The sequence below is a fragment of the Pocillopora verrucosa genome, chromosome 5, assembly GCF_036669915.1.
Source record: "Pocillopora verrucosa isolate sample1 chromosome 5, ASM3666991v2, whole genome shotgun sequence".
In the NCBI taxonomy this organism is placed as follows: Eukaryota; Metazoa; Cnidaria; class Anthozoa; order Scleractinia; family Pocilloporidae; genus Pocillopora; species Pocillopora verrucosa.
In genome coordinates this window covers 22,981,326-22,998,779 of record NC_089316.1, presented here as the reverse complement: position 1 = coordinate 22,998,779, position 17,454 = coordinate 22,981,326, and the positions used below count along the sequence as shown (strand labels likewise).

Genomic DNA, 17,454 nt, shown 5'->3' with positions numbered 1-17,454 from the left:
TCTGATTAAGAATTAAGAGTTTAATGCAGACATCTTTAGAGTCTGTTTTGTTTTGTTTTGTTTTAATTAACAGTGCCAAATAACCGCCACCTCTCTGTTTCGTTTGGCTGAATTTCACAAATGGAAAGTCAAGATATAATTAAGGTGGTACTTACCTAGCGCACAACTTATTAAAAAAGGTTTCGCACACTTTGCCGGATTTAGTTGTACTCATCACACAATTCAATCATTTGGCATTATGCGGAAGGCGATTAATATCGAGAAACTAATAATAATGATAATAATGATAATACAAAGATCCCAAACTTTTGCTTTAATGATTAACAAATAGTTTAGAAAGGACATGTGTAGAGTTTGGTATCTTTTGTTATCAGAGTTCCGTAGGTTTAAAATGGAAATAACATGACAGGACGGAAAAACGTGTGGACTGTAAGTACCTCCCGTTGTCCCATACAAAGCCTTAGAAAACTTTTCTAAGGCTTTGTATGGGACAACGGGAGGTACTTACAGTGCATGCATTATCCGTCCTGTCATGTATTTCATAAATTGGAAAGTCAGTTTCGACAGTTTCGTAGCTACAGCAGAACAAAGGGGAATAACTAGTGTCGTACTTACCCAGCACAGAACATATTAAAAGGGTTTTGAAAATTTTGCCGAATTCAGCTCCATTTATCATCTACTTCATCATGCCCAAGATAAGCAAAGGTTGCTCTTAGGATCTATCGCTGCACTTAAATTTGATTCACGCCGCTTGAGAGTTTTGAGTTTGCGACGTCCTCATAAAACGCTTTGGTACGAGTTTGAATTTGATGCAAATCATGATCTGTGATTGCATATTCATGGCGTTAGTCTCCATTTTTATTTTTCTGTCAAAGACGGACCAATAGACAAAAAGCAACTTGTACCAGATGTGGAGCATTGTTTTCTTAATACAATCGAAAAACCTCACGGCATTAGGACACTTTTTGTAGTTGAGGTTTTGTAAAGAAGCAGCTCAAAAATAATTGACTTTAAAATGATTGTTTCTGTTTGAGCTCTGCTAAATGAAAGTTTTCTCGAATAAACTTCTTTTTATCAACTGGTAGCTAAAGCTATTACGCCATCTGTTCGTATGCATAAAATAATGGAAATGATGATTATTTATTCATCTCGCCTATGACATGCCATACGTTTCAGTTGGTGGGTCTATTTAATTCGTACGCCTTTAACTTTGATGGACTAACTCGCTCATGTGTCAATCAACACGCATTATTATCATGCAAACCATCACTTTTGTGTCAAAATGTTCGAATTACAACATTTTAGAAGGAGCGGTGAGGTCAAAAGCTCTTTGTGCGAGACGTTCTTGGGTCATAATGATGTGCTCTGTGGGCGAGACATTCTACTCTCCCAGTATCTCTCCACGCTCATGGAATAATTGATTGTCTATTCTCGAATATTCCCGAGTTAGCTGCGATCTATTTAGTCAATCGAAGCTTGAAGCGTTTTGACCTATCGCATTTGAGCGGTGTCGAGAGAAATTTTCTTGTATAGTCCAGAATTATGGTTTATGCCATTTCCGCCTAACATTGCCCCAATTTAATTCCAAATTAATCGTTGTATTTTTGATTCACAACGATACTCCTTATTTTAGGAATGTGAAAACAAAATGGTTAAATGTAACTGATCCACAAAAGATCCAGCCATAGGGGTTTTTTCTGTTCTTTCTAAATTAGTTGTTTGTTTATTTATTGAAACATTTACGTATTCATCTACTTATTCATTAAGCAACAAATTTGAATGTCAGCCACTAATACTATTAGTATTATTTGTTACAGTACAATTTAACCGACAGAAAGAGCATTATTTATCAACAAACCTAACTACTTTATTAAACAACTTGTAATATTCCTATCAATGAGCGACTCTTAAATGAAGTAGAGTAATTATCCTTAAATAAACTTAAAGAAGCCCACTACAAACTACATCTTAGCTCAGTATTGACACAATCTCACATTTGTCTCCAAAGTTCACCTAAATTAACAATCTTCCACAGTAGCTCTCTTTCGTTACAGCGTTCTGAAAAATCAGTCACTCCCGACAACAATAAGTACTACTGCTACATGACTCAGTCCTTATGTACAAAGTATTCCAGAAAATTCTGGAAGCTTACAACATAACTATATTGGTAGTGTTACATCATAACTACGAAACCTTGTAAAATGCTCTAGAAAGTTCCTTGGAATACATGGCCATTCTCGAAATTTATAGAAACTTATAATTTCAGTTATTATCCATAGCTTATTGTTAATAGTAATAATAATGTTTGGTGAAAATTTTTTTAACTCAATAAGTAAAACGCCGAATATGAAATAATCATGCAGCAAGCGCAGAGAGTTAGCGTGCAAGAATCAAAAAATAAATACACACAGCTTTTTTTTTAAAGAAAAACGAGCCATGATTTCCTGGCATAAACTCCCGCCTTGTCTGTAACAGACTGTAACCTTATTCGAAGGACAGTCGTCAGCATACTGAGCCATTAGAAATTTAAATTGATAGATTGGTTTATGTCGTCGAATCTTGCCCGCATCTATCCGATTGCCGAGAGAATAACCTTATAATCATGAAGAAGTTAGGTTACGTTTACAACTAGTTGGGTGCTTAAACAAAGATGAACAGAATGACCTCTTTTAGCTGCAGATCGTAACTCAGACCGATCGCAACCGACTAATCACTGTTAACTAAGTGTTTGTACCAAGAAATTGACTGCCTTTTCCGGTTGGCTACATCCACTTATTTAAGTTAAGTGCGATTTCGATTCAAATTTAGCAAAAGACTGCAATTCGACTGCCCATATATCCCCAACCTCACTTGGATTGACCCGTGAGCTCTTCCTTGAACAGTTGTTCTTTATAGAAGATGGAAAAACGATATTCATTTTTCTTTTGAATCGCTCTTTGATCTGCAGATAGACAAGCAATATGAAATACGGTTCTTAGTACTAGTACTCGGATATCTATCGAAATACTAAAAGTTAATAATCAGTTTGATGTTTTTCTTACCTGAGTGTTTCGCATACAGTGTAGAGCGAAAATCAGGAAACCCTGAAGCATAAATATGATTTCAAGATCATTAATTTTTACAATATGCAAATAAATTAGTCAGATATCTATTAAGATTTCCAAGAAGGAAGGAAAATTGCATATCTTATAATGGAAAAAGAAGTCTGTCTCCTCTTGCATAGTTAACAGCTTTTTGTTTTCAAAATTCCAAAAAATATCATATGACCATTGTAACGGTGTCTCACTTGGTTAGAAAGTAACATAATAGATATTGAACGATTTTGAGAGATATCATCGAACACTGACCTGAGCAGAGTTAAGTATGGTGAAGATGTAAGCGAAAGCTTTATGTACAGGCGAGAGGAGACCGAATAGCCACGTGACACCCAGCAAGGGAATCATCACCACGCTTGCTTTGATGCCAATTCTAGGAATTAAGAAAAAATATTCCATAACTTTCGTTGACAATGGATTTTCATTGTTAGATATAGTAAGGCCTGACTGATTAATGAAAGAGGAATTTTGAGGAATATAGCCTCACAGGAGGCTATATTGTTTTAGTTTTATGTTGTAAATCCTACCTTATTTGCTGAAGATGGTTGTCTTCCCCTGTTGGCTGCAACAAATTGGTCATCTCCCTTAAGACTCGTATGAGTATCAAGATGTTGAGCTGAAGAATACAATAGAAATAAATTGATTATCTAGATATGGTTATAGAGTAGCCAAAGCAGGAGAGGATCCTTGACAGAGACGTTACTAGTTTGGTAACAAGCTTGGGATAAAAGAGTCATTGACAGGAAATAGAACTCTCAACCGGGGTACCTAGATTATGAGCTTCGATTATCTGACAATGAGCTAAAGAAATAGCGAACTAAAGTGTCTAAACTGAATGAACTATGTCAAGTGAATCCTAGCGTTAAATTATATCAATTTACTATCTTCTACTCTTCCTGTTCAATGTATTTTTTTTAGTTATTCTTGCGCGAAAAAAATCTTTATATATCAATGTGAAACAGTGAGAAACCATCAACAGGGGGAAGGAATTTTTTTTACTATGTACTAAAAGTTGGATAATTTATGAAGCTATCCTATGCTTGTAAATACACTGTCTCAACAGGTTTTTCTCGCTGTTAAAGGCCATCAATAGGTTAAAATCGACAAGCATCCTTGCAAACAGCAGCTACGTCCAAAGTTTGTTGTGAGTAAATAGGAAAAGAAAAATGGCTAACATTGTGTGGGGTCATATCATAAATATTTAAATCGTTTTTTAAAGAGCAGAGAAAAAAATCTTTAGCAGCAAGTAGTCCTGGTAAACCAATCACAATCACCAACACGTATCATAAACTCACAATTTCAATGAAAGCTACAAAGGCGACGAATATCCAGATCAGGTTGTTAGTCGAGGAAAGCCAGCAACTAAACTCGAAGAAGTGAAACACAGGAAAGAAACACAAATTTTTAGCGAATGAAATGATGCCAATTTCAAAATATGTGCAAAAACAAAACAAACAATTAAATGCAACAAATTAAAAGGAGAAGAGTAAGAGGAAACCCTTGAATTTTTTTCTTACTATTTATCACTCGTGTAGCTTTGTAACCCTTCTTTCCCAGCAGCGATGCCAAGTGACATGGCCACCATGATCACTGGAAGACCTACCCATAGAGAAAGGAAGGAAATCGTAAAACTTCGCTGGATGACAACATCATATTTGGTGATCCGAAAGCATGGTTACAGTCACTAGTGTATGTTGTGAAATAATGCACTTACCCCATGAGATGACGTGATACATGTACATCTTGCTGTTGATGTTGTAAACTTTCACAACGAAAAGGTAGAGAAATATTCCCTCTATAAAAATCCAACAGAAAGCGGCCATCAAGAAATACTGCATCAGAGCTGCTATTGTAACACAGGCAGCCTATGGAAAGAAAGAGTTTTCGTATACTTATGACGCTCCTTTCGACAAGATATTTACGGTGCAACGGGGAAATTCGTTCCATGGATAGAAAAAAGGGTCACTAACTTTGTTTTCTGTGGCGTTTATTCCGGCGAGGAAGATGATCTGTCCAGCTCCAAGGGACATAGAAGCACTCATTCGAATTTGAGAGAGAGGTTGACCAACATCTCTGATGAAATAGTAAAAAAAAAATAGTAATAATAGTAAAAATTAAAAAGAGTGAATTAGAGAAAAGCAACAACAACAATAACAACAACACACTAAAGACACTAAGCACAAGAAAGAAGAGAATTGAATTAATTATAATGTACAGTAAAATATGGCCAAAGAAATCAAGTAAAATTCTGACAGCAAATGAAAGAAAAAAACTCAGTAAATAGCTCCAGAAAGTACAAAAAAAGAAAGTATCACAGGGGAAATGACTAAACCCTAAGCAATTCATAAACAATGAAACTATGAGTTGTTCAAGCGTTCTTTATGGGGCATGGAATGTAATTTGAATTTTTGAGTTACCCGACATGCGTGTTTTTATTGGCATGGAGATTTGCATTGAGATCTCTTTTCTCTCTAGGATAGTTGAGGGAAGTCAAGAATCACCTTACTGATATTCAGATACATTACTTACGTGAGGCAAGAATAAAGTATTAATGTTAAAAGGATCCCGACGATGGAAAGGCTTAGTCCGACGTGGGTGATAATTTTCAGAGCTGTTTCGTCCTCTTCGGCGAGCTGTGTCAAAAAGAAAAAATTTAAATAAGAACATTGAGTTAGTTAAATGTTAGTTAAATTATTTTGGCTTTTGATTACCTTTGTGTTACCGTCGTAGTTCATTAAGACGGCAAAATGCGTCAAATGATTGCAGCTGCAAACTGTTTCTTCTGAGTTGCTTTTTAATGAAACTACATGGCATCCTTCCTCTGAAAAGCCTTCTGACCTATAAAAAAAGTAAAGTTAACAAAGCGCACAAAATTAAACACTGTTTGGGGAAGAGGTGATGTTCGGTAATTTTACGTTATAGTTGTAGTGTCTTAGTTGGGAGAACATTTTAGTCGGACTTTACGAAAAAAGACAACATCTTAGCTACCAGGAAATTGTTAACCTGAACAATGAATAAATACTATACAATAATATATTGCAGTTTTTTACCTTGTGTTAAAGTCACTCCAAAACATACAGCGCTTCTCTGCTGTCGAAACCTGAAAATAGATTTTATCATGTCAAAATAAATCAAAACAATGCATAACAACTTATTTTAACTTTACCTTCAGATTTTCGAACTTTAGGATGACATTTACTCGCAACTTGTTTGGCTTGGGGTCCATAGCTATGGCCATTATCTTGGAGTTGATATAACTATGAAGGAAATTTATTTAAAAATAAATCAGAACCAAAGAAGTAACATCGTGTACCTTTGACATATTGAAGCGAATTTTTCATGAAGGTGGAATGGTCTGAGACAGGCAGGGAAACTTCCAACCCCAGTGAAGGTTTTGGAAAGTGTCTAAGTTCAGGTTAGTTGAACGTAGATCTTATGTGTTTCCGTGTTACGTATTTCCATGGAAAGCGACATACAATAATAGGAAAATAGCATCACCTTTTGTTGTCTGTTTCACTCCTGATAGCTTGATCTGTCAGAAGTAGGTCATGCAGATCCTTGTACACGAACGCAACTACCAATGATCCTTAACCCCCCAAAAACAACAAAAAAAGGAATCAAACAGCAAAAAGCACGCAATATTCAAATTTTCTTTAGGCTCTGAGGATGTGACATCAGAAGGAAGGCGGATGATGAAAGAAAATAGACTATGTAAACTAATGAAGCTCATTATTAAGGTTTTATCTCGATATAGAAAATTCCACTGAAGAAATTAAGGCAACTAAAAGCTGTATGGGTAACACCTTATTTAATGCAGATCCTTGTACACGAACGCAACTACCAATGATCCTTAACCCCCCAAAAACAACAAAAAAAGGAATCAAACAGCAAAAAGCACGCAATATTCAAATTTTCTTTAGGCTCTGAGGATGTGATATCAGAAGGAAGGCGGATGATGAAAGAAAATAGACTATGTAAACTAATGAAGCTCATTATTAAGGTTTTATCTCGATATAGAAAATTCCACTAAAGAAATTAAGGCAACTAAAAGCTGTATGGGTAACACCTTATTTAATACGAACCATTTTCCTCAAAGTTTGAAGAGGCAATATTGATTCTCGTACGCCATTGTTGTACCTCAAAGCTGAAGTCACTCGCATTCAAGTGATAGGCTTTTTGAATTACCAAAACTGTCGGAAAAACAATACTTATAGACAACATACGTTTTGCGGTATAGTTTATAATCATATTGGATGGACGTGTTTGTATTGTATTTATCCTTTCATGACTCTCCAACGAATACAACCATTTTCAAACGCTTTTTTTAAAGGAAAACTGAATAAAAATGTGAGTAGTTCTACACGGACTAAAATTGTGAAAAATCATTTCTGAAATGTCGTTCCCCGTTTCAGCAGAGAAAATTAGCGTTCATTAGGGAGTTTTTACGAGTGCACTTAAAAAGCAGGGATTTATATACATCGCAGACGATATGCCAATTTTGAGCTCAGTGCATAGTATGAAGTAAAGGGAAATATTTGCAAGATTTGATTATTCCAGTAGTAATTTCTGCTCACAAATATACTTTATTATTAAGGATAAATTGCAAAAACAGAGCGAGAAGAAGGGTCTTCTCTTCTTGATTGTTCAAGAATACCTCTAATTTCCCTCTCCACTGCAAAAAACTAAAGCGTCAAAGAAATTTAAAAAAACAAATGAGTCGATGACATACAACAACATTTCTAAAAGGTTAGGTTTACAGTGAGTTCTTACATCGTCTAGGAACTAACACAACTCAGTCCGTTGGTCAACAAGTCAGTAAGTAACAGAGGAATACACTTTAAAACTAAACAGAATTGTAGGCCGTAACCTCACCTATTTTTGAGAAAACGAACCTCTCCAAAGGTCTCATTCCGCTCAGGTGTTGCTTGCCATAATTAAGGGCAAATTTCTCGAAGGCTTTTGCCACTTTAAAGATGGATATTCTTAGCGTTTTAACCTCTTCCATGCCAGCCTTGTCTTTTGTGACGATCTTAATTTTTATGATGAAATCTTCAAACATAGTTACAGCCTCCTACAATTACATAAAATATTTCCAGATCTTAATTAGCCTGTCTCGTATAGACAATTCGTACTAAGAATGCAGATAGAGCCTAGCCTGAGGCCTCAACTGATGTTTAGGGTTTCAATTGCTAGAAAACTCTTTTAGGAGCCTGAATTTTTATTATGAAAATTGTATACCTCTATGGTACTCCTTCTGGTATTGATCATTTCGTCAAATTCTAAAACATACTCATTTGCCTGGAATAAATAAATAAAAAAAGTGTCCATCAAATTTATAAACCGTGCAGATCCTGAAAAGAAACATGCAGAGACATATTTGGAACACATACCAGTGCCCTTAACAACGATGACAATGATGCTGATTGCAATGGCGAGAGAGAGGACAGCGACGGCGACGGCAAAGACGACAATGGCGATGGCGACGTGGATGGCGACGGCGAATGCAATGGCAATGACGAGAGCGAGGACAAGGCTGAGGGCAATGGTGATGGCGACGGCGACGGCGACGGCGACGGCGACGGCGACGGCGACAGCGATGGCAATGGTGATGGAGCTGGCGAGGGCGAGGGCGTGGGCGAGGGCGAGGATGAGGACGAGGGCGAGGGCGAGGACGAGGTCGAGAGCGAGGGCAAGAGCGAGGGCGAAGGCGAGGGCGAGGGCGAGAGCGTGGGCGAGGGCGAGGGCGAGAGCGAGGGCGAGGGCGAGGGCGAGGGCGAGGGCGAGGGCGAGGGCGAGGGCGAGGGCGAGGGCGAGGGCGAGGGCGAGGGCGAGGGCGAGGGCGAGGGCGAGGGCGAGGGCGAGGGCGAGGGCGAGGGCGAGGGCGAGGGCGAGGGCGAGGGCGAGGGCGAGGGCGAGGGCGAGGGCGAGGGCGAGGGCGAGGGCGAGGGCGAGGGCGAGGGCGAGGGCGAGGGCGAGGGCGAGGGCGAGGGCGAGGGCGAGGGCGAGGGCGAGGGCGAGGGCGAGGGCAGTGCCCTTAACAACGATGACAATGATGCTGTTTGCAATGGCGAGAGAGAGGACGGCGACAGCGACGGCGACGGCAAAGACGACAATGGCGATGGGGACGTGAATGGCGACGGTGAATGCAATGGCAATGACGAGAGCGAGGACAAGGCTGAGGGCAATGGCGATGGCAATGTCAATGTCGATGGCAATGTCGACGGCGACAGCGACGGCGACAGCGATGGCAATGGTGATGGAGCTGGCGAGGGCAAGGGCGAGTGCGAAAGCGAGGGCGAGGGCGAGGGCGAGGGCGAGGGCAGTGCCCTTAACAACGATGACAATGATGCTGTTTGCAATGGCGAGAGAGAGGACGGCAACGGCGACGGCGAAGACGACAATGGCGATGGCGACGTGAATGGCGACGGTGAATGCAATGGCAATGAGGAGAGCGAGGACAAGGCTGAGGGCAATGGCGATGGCAATGTCAATGTCAATGTCAATGGCAATGTCGACGGCGACGGCGACGGCGACGGCGACGGCGACGGCGACAGTGATGGCAATGGTGATGGAGCTGGCGAGGGCGAGGGCGAGAGCGTGGGCGAGGGCGAGGGCGAGGGCGAGGGCGAGGGCGAGGGCGAGGGCGAGGGCGAGGGCGAGGGCGAGGGCGAGGGCGAGGGCGAGGGCAGTGCCCTTAACAACGATGACAATGATGCTGTTTGCAATGGCGAGAGAGAGGACGGCGACAGCGACGGCGACGGCAAAGACGACAATGGCGATGGGGACGTGAATGGCGACGGTGAATGCAATGGCAATGACGAGAGCGAGGACGAGGGCGAGGGCGAGGGCGAGGGCGAGGGCGAGGGCGAGGGCGAGGGCGAGGGCGAGGGCGAGGGCGAGGGCGAGGGCGAGGGCGAGGGCGAGGGCGAGGGCGAGGGCGAGGGCGAGGGCGAGGGCGAGGGCGAGGGCGAGGGCGAGGGCGAGGGCGAGGGCGAGGGCGAGGGCGAGGGCGAGGGCGAGGGCGAGGGCGAGGGCGAGGGCGAGGGCGAGGGCGAGGGCGAGGGCGAGGGCGAGGGCGAGGGCGAGGGCGAGGGCGAGGGCGAGGGCGAGGGCGAGGGCGAGGGCGAGGGCGAGGGCGAGGGCGAGGGCGAGGGCGAGGGCGAGGGCGAGGGCGAGGGCGAGGGCGAGGGCGAGGGCGAGGGCGAGGGCGAGGGCGAGGGCGAGGGCGAAGGCGAGGGCGAGGGCGAGGGCGAGGGCGAGGGCGAGGGCGAGGGCGAGGGCGAGGGCGAGGGCGAGGGCGAGGGCGAGGGCGAGAGAGACGGCGACGGCGACGGCGAGGGCGAGAGAAACGGCGACGGCGACGGCGAGGGCGAGAGAAACGGCGACGGCGACGGCGACGGCGATGGCGATGACGGTGGCGATGGCGATGGCGAGTGTTCACTAGTAGCTGAAAAAGACAATATTTTAATAATTTGTCCCGTATTCTGTTGTTTGAATTGTAATTCCACCGATAAAATTCCATTATGCCTTATTAGACTTTTCTCAATCACGAGTTATTTCCTTGTAAACAACTTACATTTTATCACTTATTCGAACCACATTATTCAATACCAAAAAATTCACATGGAGCTGAATGCTACTGACAACGGCGAAGGAGACAACGGTAAGCGTGGCACCGATGCATTTTATTTTTTCTTGAGGGTTCTTAGACAATAAAGACAATAGACCATAAATAGTGTGATTTCAGATAATTTAGGTTTTATTTTTCTTTCTTTTTGGGTAAAGTAATTTTGATATTTTCGCTATTTTAAAAGTTATGCTTTTTTTCCGTTATAAAACTGAAAGCGTTAGGAACACCAAGTGTCCAATCTCAACCCTCCCAACCAAAATAATAGTTCTTGCATTCTTCGCATGTCTATGTTTATCTTTTTGGTGAGCAGAATATCAATTAAATTCCAACTCAGTTTTGACTATTTTTAAAACAAAAGAATGTATCTACGCCCCGTGGTAACATAATTATGAGAACTGAGGCAACCCTTACTAACCTCGGTGCAGAATAGTGGTTGCTAGGTCGATCGAAGTGCTCGCAATATTCGAATTAGATGCAGGATAGTCAGTTTATTATGTTCACGGCACATTTTGCGCTACATTGAAATTAGCCCCTACAACTTTACAGTTCAAACGATTGGACATTAAAATAGTATGCAATAAACGTAAAAGTCATTCCCCTTTGCGAAGAACAAATAATTCTGCAAGTCTTCTGTATTTGTTTTATAAAACGATAATCGGCATGTATCTTAACTGACATGAGTCATTAGCACACAAAAGATATCGCACTTCACATTATCACGCGTTATCAACTAGCAAAGCAATTGGACTGATGATTCTTTGCAATTAGAATTCACTATCAGTTTCGTAACTGCTGTTACTCGTAATAGTGATAATACAGAACCGTCTGTAACTTTCCTCCGCTCACAAGGTTAAAAGTTAGACATCTATATCGTTAAAACGTTCATTGAGATTGTTTAAAACATATTTTCATTTAAGCAAAGGTAGGTGTAAACTTGATCCTAACTTTCAGAGTATATATATATATATTCTGTCGTGAGTATCACAAACGTTAGGAAAGAATGTTTTTGTTACGCTTAAGCGCTTCTAGAGCCTTTTAGTCTACTCAAAAGAACATTTAAGAAAAAAACAACAACAACGACAAGTTAACTCACCATTGGAAATCTCACAAATATAAGCATGCTGGTTTATCCAAATTTCCCTTTTAACACTACCAAACAAGCCCAGTTTGTCATTACTGAACCGCTTGTACATGAAACCAACGTCGTGTTCACCACTTGGCTCCCCTTGTCCCCATTTGGAAACAGTCAGCGGTTTCCCATTCACCCAGGTCCAATTACCGTCCTCTTTCATTAAACCAATACTCCATTTATTTTTACAGCTGGAAGTATTCCGCCTTTGAATCTCGTTATTGATGAAATTCCATTCTTCTTCGGTTTCAATGGAAATTAGGTCCCCTCCTTGACTCTGGCAGATATCTCTGTTCAGGTGCCAGTACCATCCATCCACCGAAATTATGTACCGAGAGTTTTTAAAAGTTATATTTGGGCATTCTACAACATGATAAAAATGAAGACAAAGATACTAATTGTCACGATGACGATAAACAAAATGATAATTATAATAATCATGATAACATAATAAGATTATAATCACAATCACAATAATAAAGGGGAAAAATGAATGAGATAAAAAACGTAACTTATTCTTTAATTGATTCCTTTTTTCTAACATTGTTTTTTTTTAGTGTAAATTAATACAATACATCTTTCTTCGCTCCGGCGTCTGCAATCTCTGACCTGCTTTTCTGAATTGGTTGACTTCACATCAGCTAAGATTATCTATGAATTCATGTAATTTTGGTAGTTGAGTTTTTGAATAATAAATTAGTTCCTCGCTGAGCTGAGCGCCGTTGCTGTTGTTGTTGTTGTTGTTGTTGTTGTCGTTTTAAGGCGTGGATGCGCTTTTGTCTTACGCAATCTCTAATTGACAGGTGTCAGATTGTGACAGATACTTGTTAAAATAAATTGTTTCAAAAATTCTATGGAAGCCTTTTAAATCATCTTGTTCCCTACACTAAAAATATTTCGGTCAAGCCTCTCTTCAATTTGCATTACCTTAGTCTGTTTCAACTACCATTCACTCGCTCAAAATTTGTTCAGTTCATGGAGGATCTTGCCTTAATTATAACCTTAAATCATTAGGGTTGTTTTTAAAAACATTTCGTTGAGTTTAAGAGGAAAAAAAACTGTTATTCACCAGCCTAGGTCGGTCCCTTATTGGGAAAAACTGTGCATTCTGTCCTAAGTGCCGGATCTCAAGACCCTGGGCACAGTATTACCCAATACGGACCTCTCGGCTGTGAATAACATATTTATCACTGACTCCTAAAAGAAACACACACAGACACACCCACGCACGCACACACAAAAAATAAAAATTCTTCGATGTGTTATGCTCAAAACAGCATGCATACACTCACTGACCTCAGTGAACACTTCTAATTTGTGTCACAGAAAAATTCAGTTTGCTGGATTATTTCAACCGTAGCACGCTCGACAAAAGTTGAGAAATGTACAATTTCCGTCGCTCTTTTTCCAGCTGCAGGTGATGCAAAAAAGGACAGTTCTAGAGTGATCAAATTGCTTCTTGAAGCATGTGTCCCGGAAATTTTTATGGGTATTATGTTCAAACACTATTAGGCGCATGAAAGTTCATTTATCGCTTACACGTACAAGTTAGGTGAGCTGAGCATATTCTGTGAACAATATTTTTACTTTTAAGAATCAAGAGAAATTTTCATGACACAAGTGCAAGACTCTAATATTTCAGCACATAATATACTTTATGGTTGGAATGTGATCTTACCTACGGGCATCTCGCAAATGCAGGCACTTTCATTATTCCAAGAGATACCATTAAAGAGGCTTCCATTCTCGGATATTTCCGCGCAATTGTCGTTACTCTCTGGCTCAGAATATCGCCATTTCGAAATATTCAGATGTTGTCCACTCTCCCAAGTCCAATTCTCGTCTCTCTTCCTTAAACCAATATGCCATGCACTAGTATTCCCAGTACCACGCTTTTTAATCTCATTACTGATAAACTTCCATTCTTCTTCAGTTTCGATGGAGACTAAGTAACCTCCCTGGTACCAGCAGACATACCAGTTGAAATTCCATCTTGCTGCACTTTTCGAAAATACGTAAGAGGAGTTTTTGAAACAGGTTGCTTGGCACTCTATGAGAAAAAAGAAAGGAATGAATAAATAAACGAAAAAATGTATACTGATGATAACAATTGTGATAATGATAATGATGGAGACGAGAAAGTATTTTTTTTAACAATATTAATTTTAATAACAAACAGTGGGCATCAAAACCCTCTACATCACTGAAGCAAATGGTTTTAAAACTGGAAATAAGGGAGATCAGGGTAATAGCACCGTTATTCTACGACTTTTTTGTTTTTCTTTTCAACTTACGTTTTGAATCACAATCTGATGTAGTCCCAACAGGAAGTCTGTAAGTCTATGGCTAATTATTATGATAATCAATCAGATATTATCTTTTTTTCATCTTCAGTTCATTTTAAGGTGCATAAATGTTAAAATCGGAATTACACTGCCTGACCCGTTCCTGGCATCTCCATCAACAAATGAAGGATGACTGTAGGAAGTTTATGACCAATTATTGTGATAGTCAGTCAGATATTATCAATTTTTTTCCCGCTCACTTTAAGATACATAAATAATAAAATTGGGATTAAGCTGCCTCACCTGTTCCGGGCAAATCCACCAACAAATGAAAGATGACTGCAGAAGAGAAAACGAGCAAATGAATTGATTACTATCTCAAGAATAACATTTGAAACAATGAAAGAGTTTATTAGATCTCGAGTTAGACTAGTACTAATGCAGATTATTTGTTACATACCCTTTGGCATCTACCCATGACTTTTATTACCTTCCCAAGGGTGCAGACGGATAAATGTTAAAAAATGCAGTATCTCCACAATTTATCAACCAGCTGAACAAAACTTTTTACATGTAGAAAACATTTTTAAGTATAGGGTAGACCTTCGCGAATGTCCTTCAAAAAACTTTTTTACACGGGCTATTCGGAGTGCAACCAAACTATATAACATGCAAAAGGTGCGCTATTAAAAAAAAAAGCCTCGATTTAGCTCGCAACAATTCGAAACGGACGATGCTTTATTAAGCGAATTAATCAGGTATCGATTCTGACCGCTCAAATAAAAATTCTGCTCAATTTCAATCTTGAGGAGTTGGTCTCCAAAATTTTCCATATTCTTGGGAGTTACTAAACTATGGATCAGCAGACCGCGGAACCTCCACCATAGATTTTTTTTATAAAAGAAGAGCAATGAGATAAGTATAAAGTTTGCTTTCGGGTACAAAGGAGAATAATTTAAAAGAGAAGTATGTTTTAATTGTCCATGACGTCCAACTTGGCGAGCATTCGGCAATCATCTACTCCGAGTGTTAATGACTGAACAACAATTTGAAAGCTCTAACAGTTTGGGCATCTGAATAGTGCCTCATCCGAAAGCTCTCAGAAAAGCTTTAGGCTGGAATTCATTGAACATGACCCTGGAATGAGGAACACCATCGTATCATTTCGGGGTGATCCATTAAACATGACTAATAATTTATTTATTATTTGAACTATACTTAAATTAAGAAAGAATCTCCATGTGACTGTAAGGAGTTCAATTGCTGAATTTTAATTCGTAAAAATAATCAATTTCAAGGGTTGTTTGAATTATTTGACTCTGAGTGCACGTCACTTTAACCCCTCAGCTCATTCAGAAAAGCAGCTATCGAAATTCATGTATACTAATGGTGTTTTAATTTGCGATAAGAAAGGAAAAAGTACACCAATTGAAACATTTTTTTCCAAATACCGGATCGAATGTTAAACTTTGCATCTAACGCCAGTTTAAGTGGACCCTGATGATTAAGTTCGATCTCTTGTCTAAGCACGTCCAACGTTCAGCAGCTATCCGAAGTCGACACGTTTTTTCCTTTTCACATCGTGTCATAGTGGTATAAAACGATAGCAACTAAGTTATCGTGTTCCTGTTATCCTAAATATGGCTGCTAAAGCTGTTGTGCAGACAACTATGACGCAAACAACATGACCACAGCATGAATGTCTCGCCTGTGCTTTTTGATCTTAAATTGCTTTGCACTATATGAAATCTAAAAGGCTTCAGGAATCCAATTTGTAAGAGATCCTTCTCCGATTACGAACTCAGAGTTTAATGCGGACACCTTTAGAATCTGGTTTGTTTTGTTTTAATCAACAGTGCCAATATCCGCCAACTGACATTTTCTTTCGGCCAAACTTCACAGGACGTTCAAAAATCGATATAAATGTTTTGCAAAAGGAAAATCAAGATATAATTAGGTGATTACTATACTAGTGCACAACTTTTAAAAAAGGTTTTGCTCTCTTTGTGGGATTCAGTTGTACTCATCGCGCAATTTTATAGCTACCGCACAACAAACAGGAATAACTAGCGTCGTACTTACCCACCACACAACATGTTAATAGAGTTTTGAAAATTTTTCCGGATTCAGTTCCATTCATCATCCACTTCATCATGGCCAAGATATGCAAAGGTTGCTGTTAAAAGGTATCGTTACACTAATATTTGATTCTCCCAGCTTGAGAGTTGCGGATATACGGCATCTTATAAAACCCTTTTGCACGAGACAGAGTTTAATGCAAATTATGATCTCTGATAGCTTGTTCCCGACGTTTGTCTCCATTTTTTTTCCCGTCAAAGAGGCAACAATAGATAAAAGGCAGCTTGCACCAGATGTGAAGCATTGTTTTTCTTAATATAATCGGAAAACTTCACGGAATTAAAGTACTCTTAATAATTCCAATTTTATAAAGAAGCAGCTCAAAAATAATTGATGTTAAGAATGATTATTTCTTTATCAGCTCCGCTAAATGAAAGTTTTCTTAAATCAACTTCTGTTTTATCAAACGGCAGCTAAAGCTAGCACGCCATCTGTTCGTATGCATAAACGGAAATGATTATTGTTTATGCTGCCGTTTCAGTTGGTGGGTGGTGGTAATTATTTCGCTGGCCTTCAACTTTGGTGGATTAATTCACTCATGTGTTAATAACATGTATTAATATTTTTACAGCACGGCAAACTCCGAGTCAAAGGATTCGTTCTCGATTTTCTTAGACCGTGAACTCGATGTGAGTTTACGTAAAGTTGATCGTTAATTGATCAAAAAACCAACGGAGGCCAACGGCCATAGTTTAGCGTTCAGCCTACAAAACAACTCTCCCATGCAAAAGCGTCATGCAGACCATTACTTTTGTGTCCAGATGTTTGAATTCCAACATTTTAGAAGGAGCGGCGGGGTCAAAATATGAAGTAGCCTTAGCTGCAATAAAGTTAGCCAATCGAAGCTTGTGAGATATCACTTCTTCCGCCTAAATCGTACGCTTCTTCATCCATGCTGATTTATAAAGAGGTGTAACGTAGTTTAGGCTGTTGTAAACCGAGTTAGACACATCTACATGTTCAGCTCCTTCTTTCGCTGGTTGAAATTCCTCTTCAATGCTAGCCTCTCCGTTGTAGTGATATTTAAAAGCCAGGCCCTTGGAAATTTTCCGCATTTCTATCGCTGAGCTTTTTCCCGTTAAATTGTCTACTCTGTGTAAAAGTTCTTTAATCGCTGTGTAATGAAGTTTGCGCAAGAAAATATAATCTCTTGGTTAATGCCATTTACGGCTAGCA

General features: G+C 40.0%; 2 protein-coding genes across 2 annotated transcripts; both read right to left on the bottom strand.

Annotated features, from left to right (window-relative positions):
* Nucleotides 1-1,549: 1,549 nt before the first annotated feature.
* Nucleotides 1,550-8,607, bottom strand: LOC136280909 (adhesion G protein-coupled receptor L4-like). The gene is made up of 17 exons (XM_066166726.1): nt 8,486-8,607; nt 8,334-8,393; nt 7,968-8,166; nt 7,178-7,285; nt 6,594-6,681; nt 6,262-6,352; nt 6,146-6,195; nt 5,807-5,933; nt 5,625-5,728; nt 5,066-5,168; nt 4,810-4,960; nt 4,613-4,694; nt 4,391-4,457; nt 3,623-3,711; nt 3,348-3,468; nt 3,042-3,083; nt 1,550-2,941 (listed from the first exon to the last, which is right to left on the bottom strand). Exons 2-17 carry the CDS (start codon nt 8,361-8,363, stop codon nt 2,777-2,779), a joined length of 1,617 nt encoding a protein of 538 aa, XP_066022823.1. The 5' UTR covers nt 8,364-8,393; nt 8,486-8,607; the 3' UTR covers nt 1,550-2,776.
* Nucleotides 8,386-16,393, bottom strand: LOC136281110 (uncharacterized). The gene is made up of 7 exons (XM_066167315.1): nt 16,226-16,393; nt 14,443-14,478; nt 13,533-13,904; nt 11,819-12,217; nt 10,365-10,542; nt 9,128-9,810; nt 8,386-8,393 (listed from the first exon to the last, which is right to left on the bottom strand). The coding sequence occupies exons 1-7, from the start codon at nt 16,233-16,235 to the stop codon at nt 8,386-8,388; spliced, it is 1,686 nt and encodes a 561-aa protein (XP_066023412.1). The 5' UTR covers nt 16,236-16,393.
* Between the last annotated feature and the right edge of the window lie 1,061 nt (nt 16,394-17,454).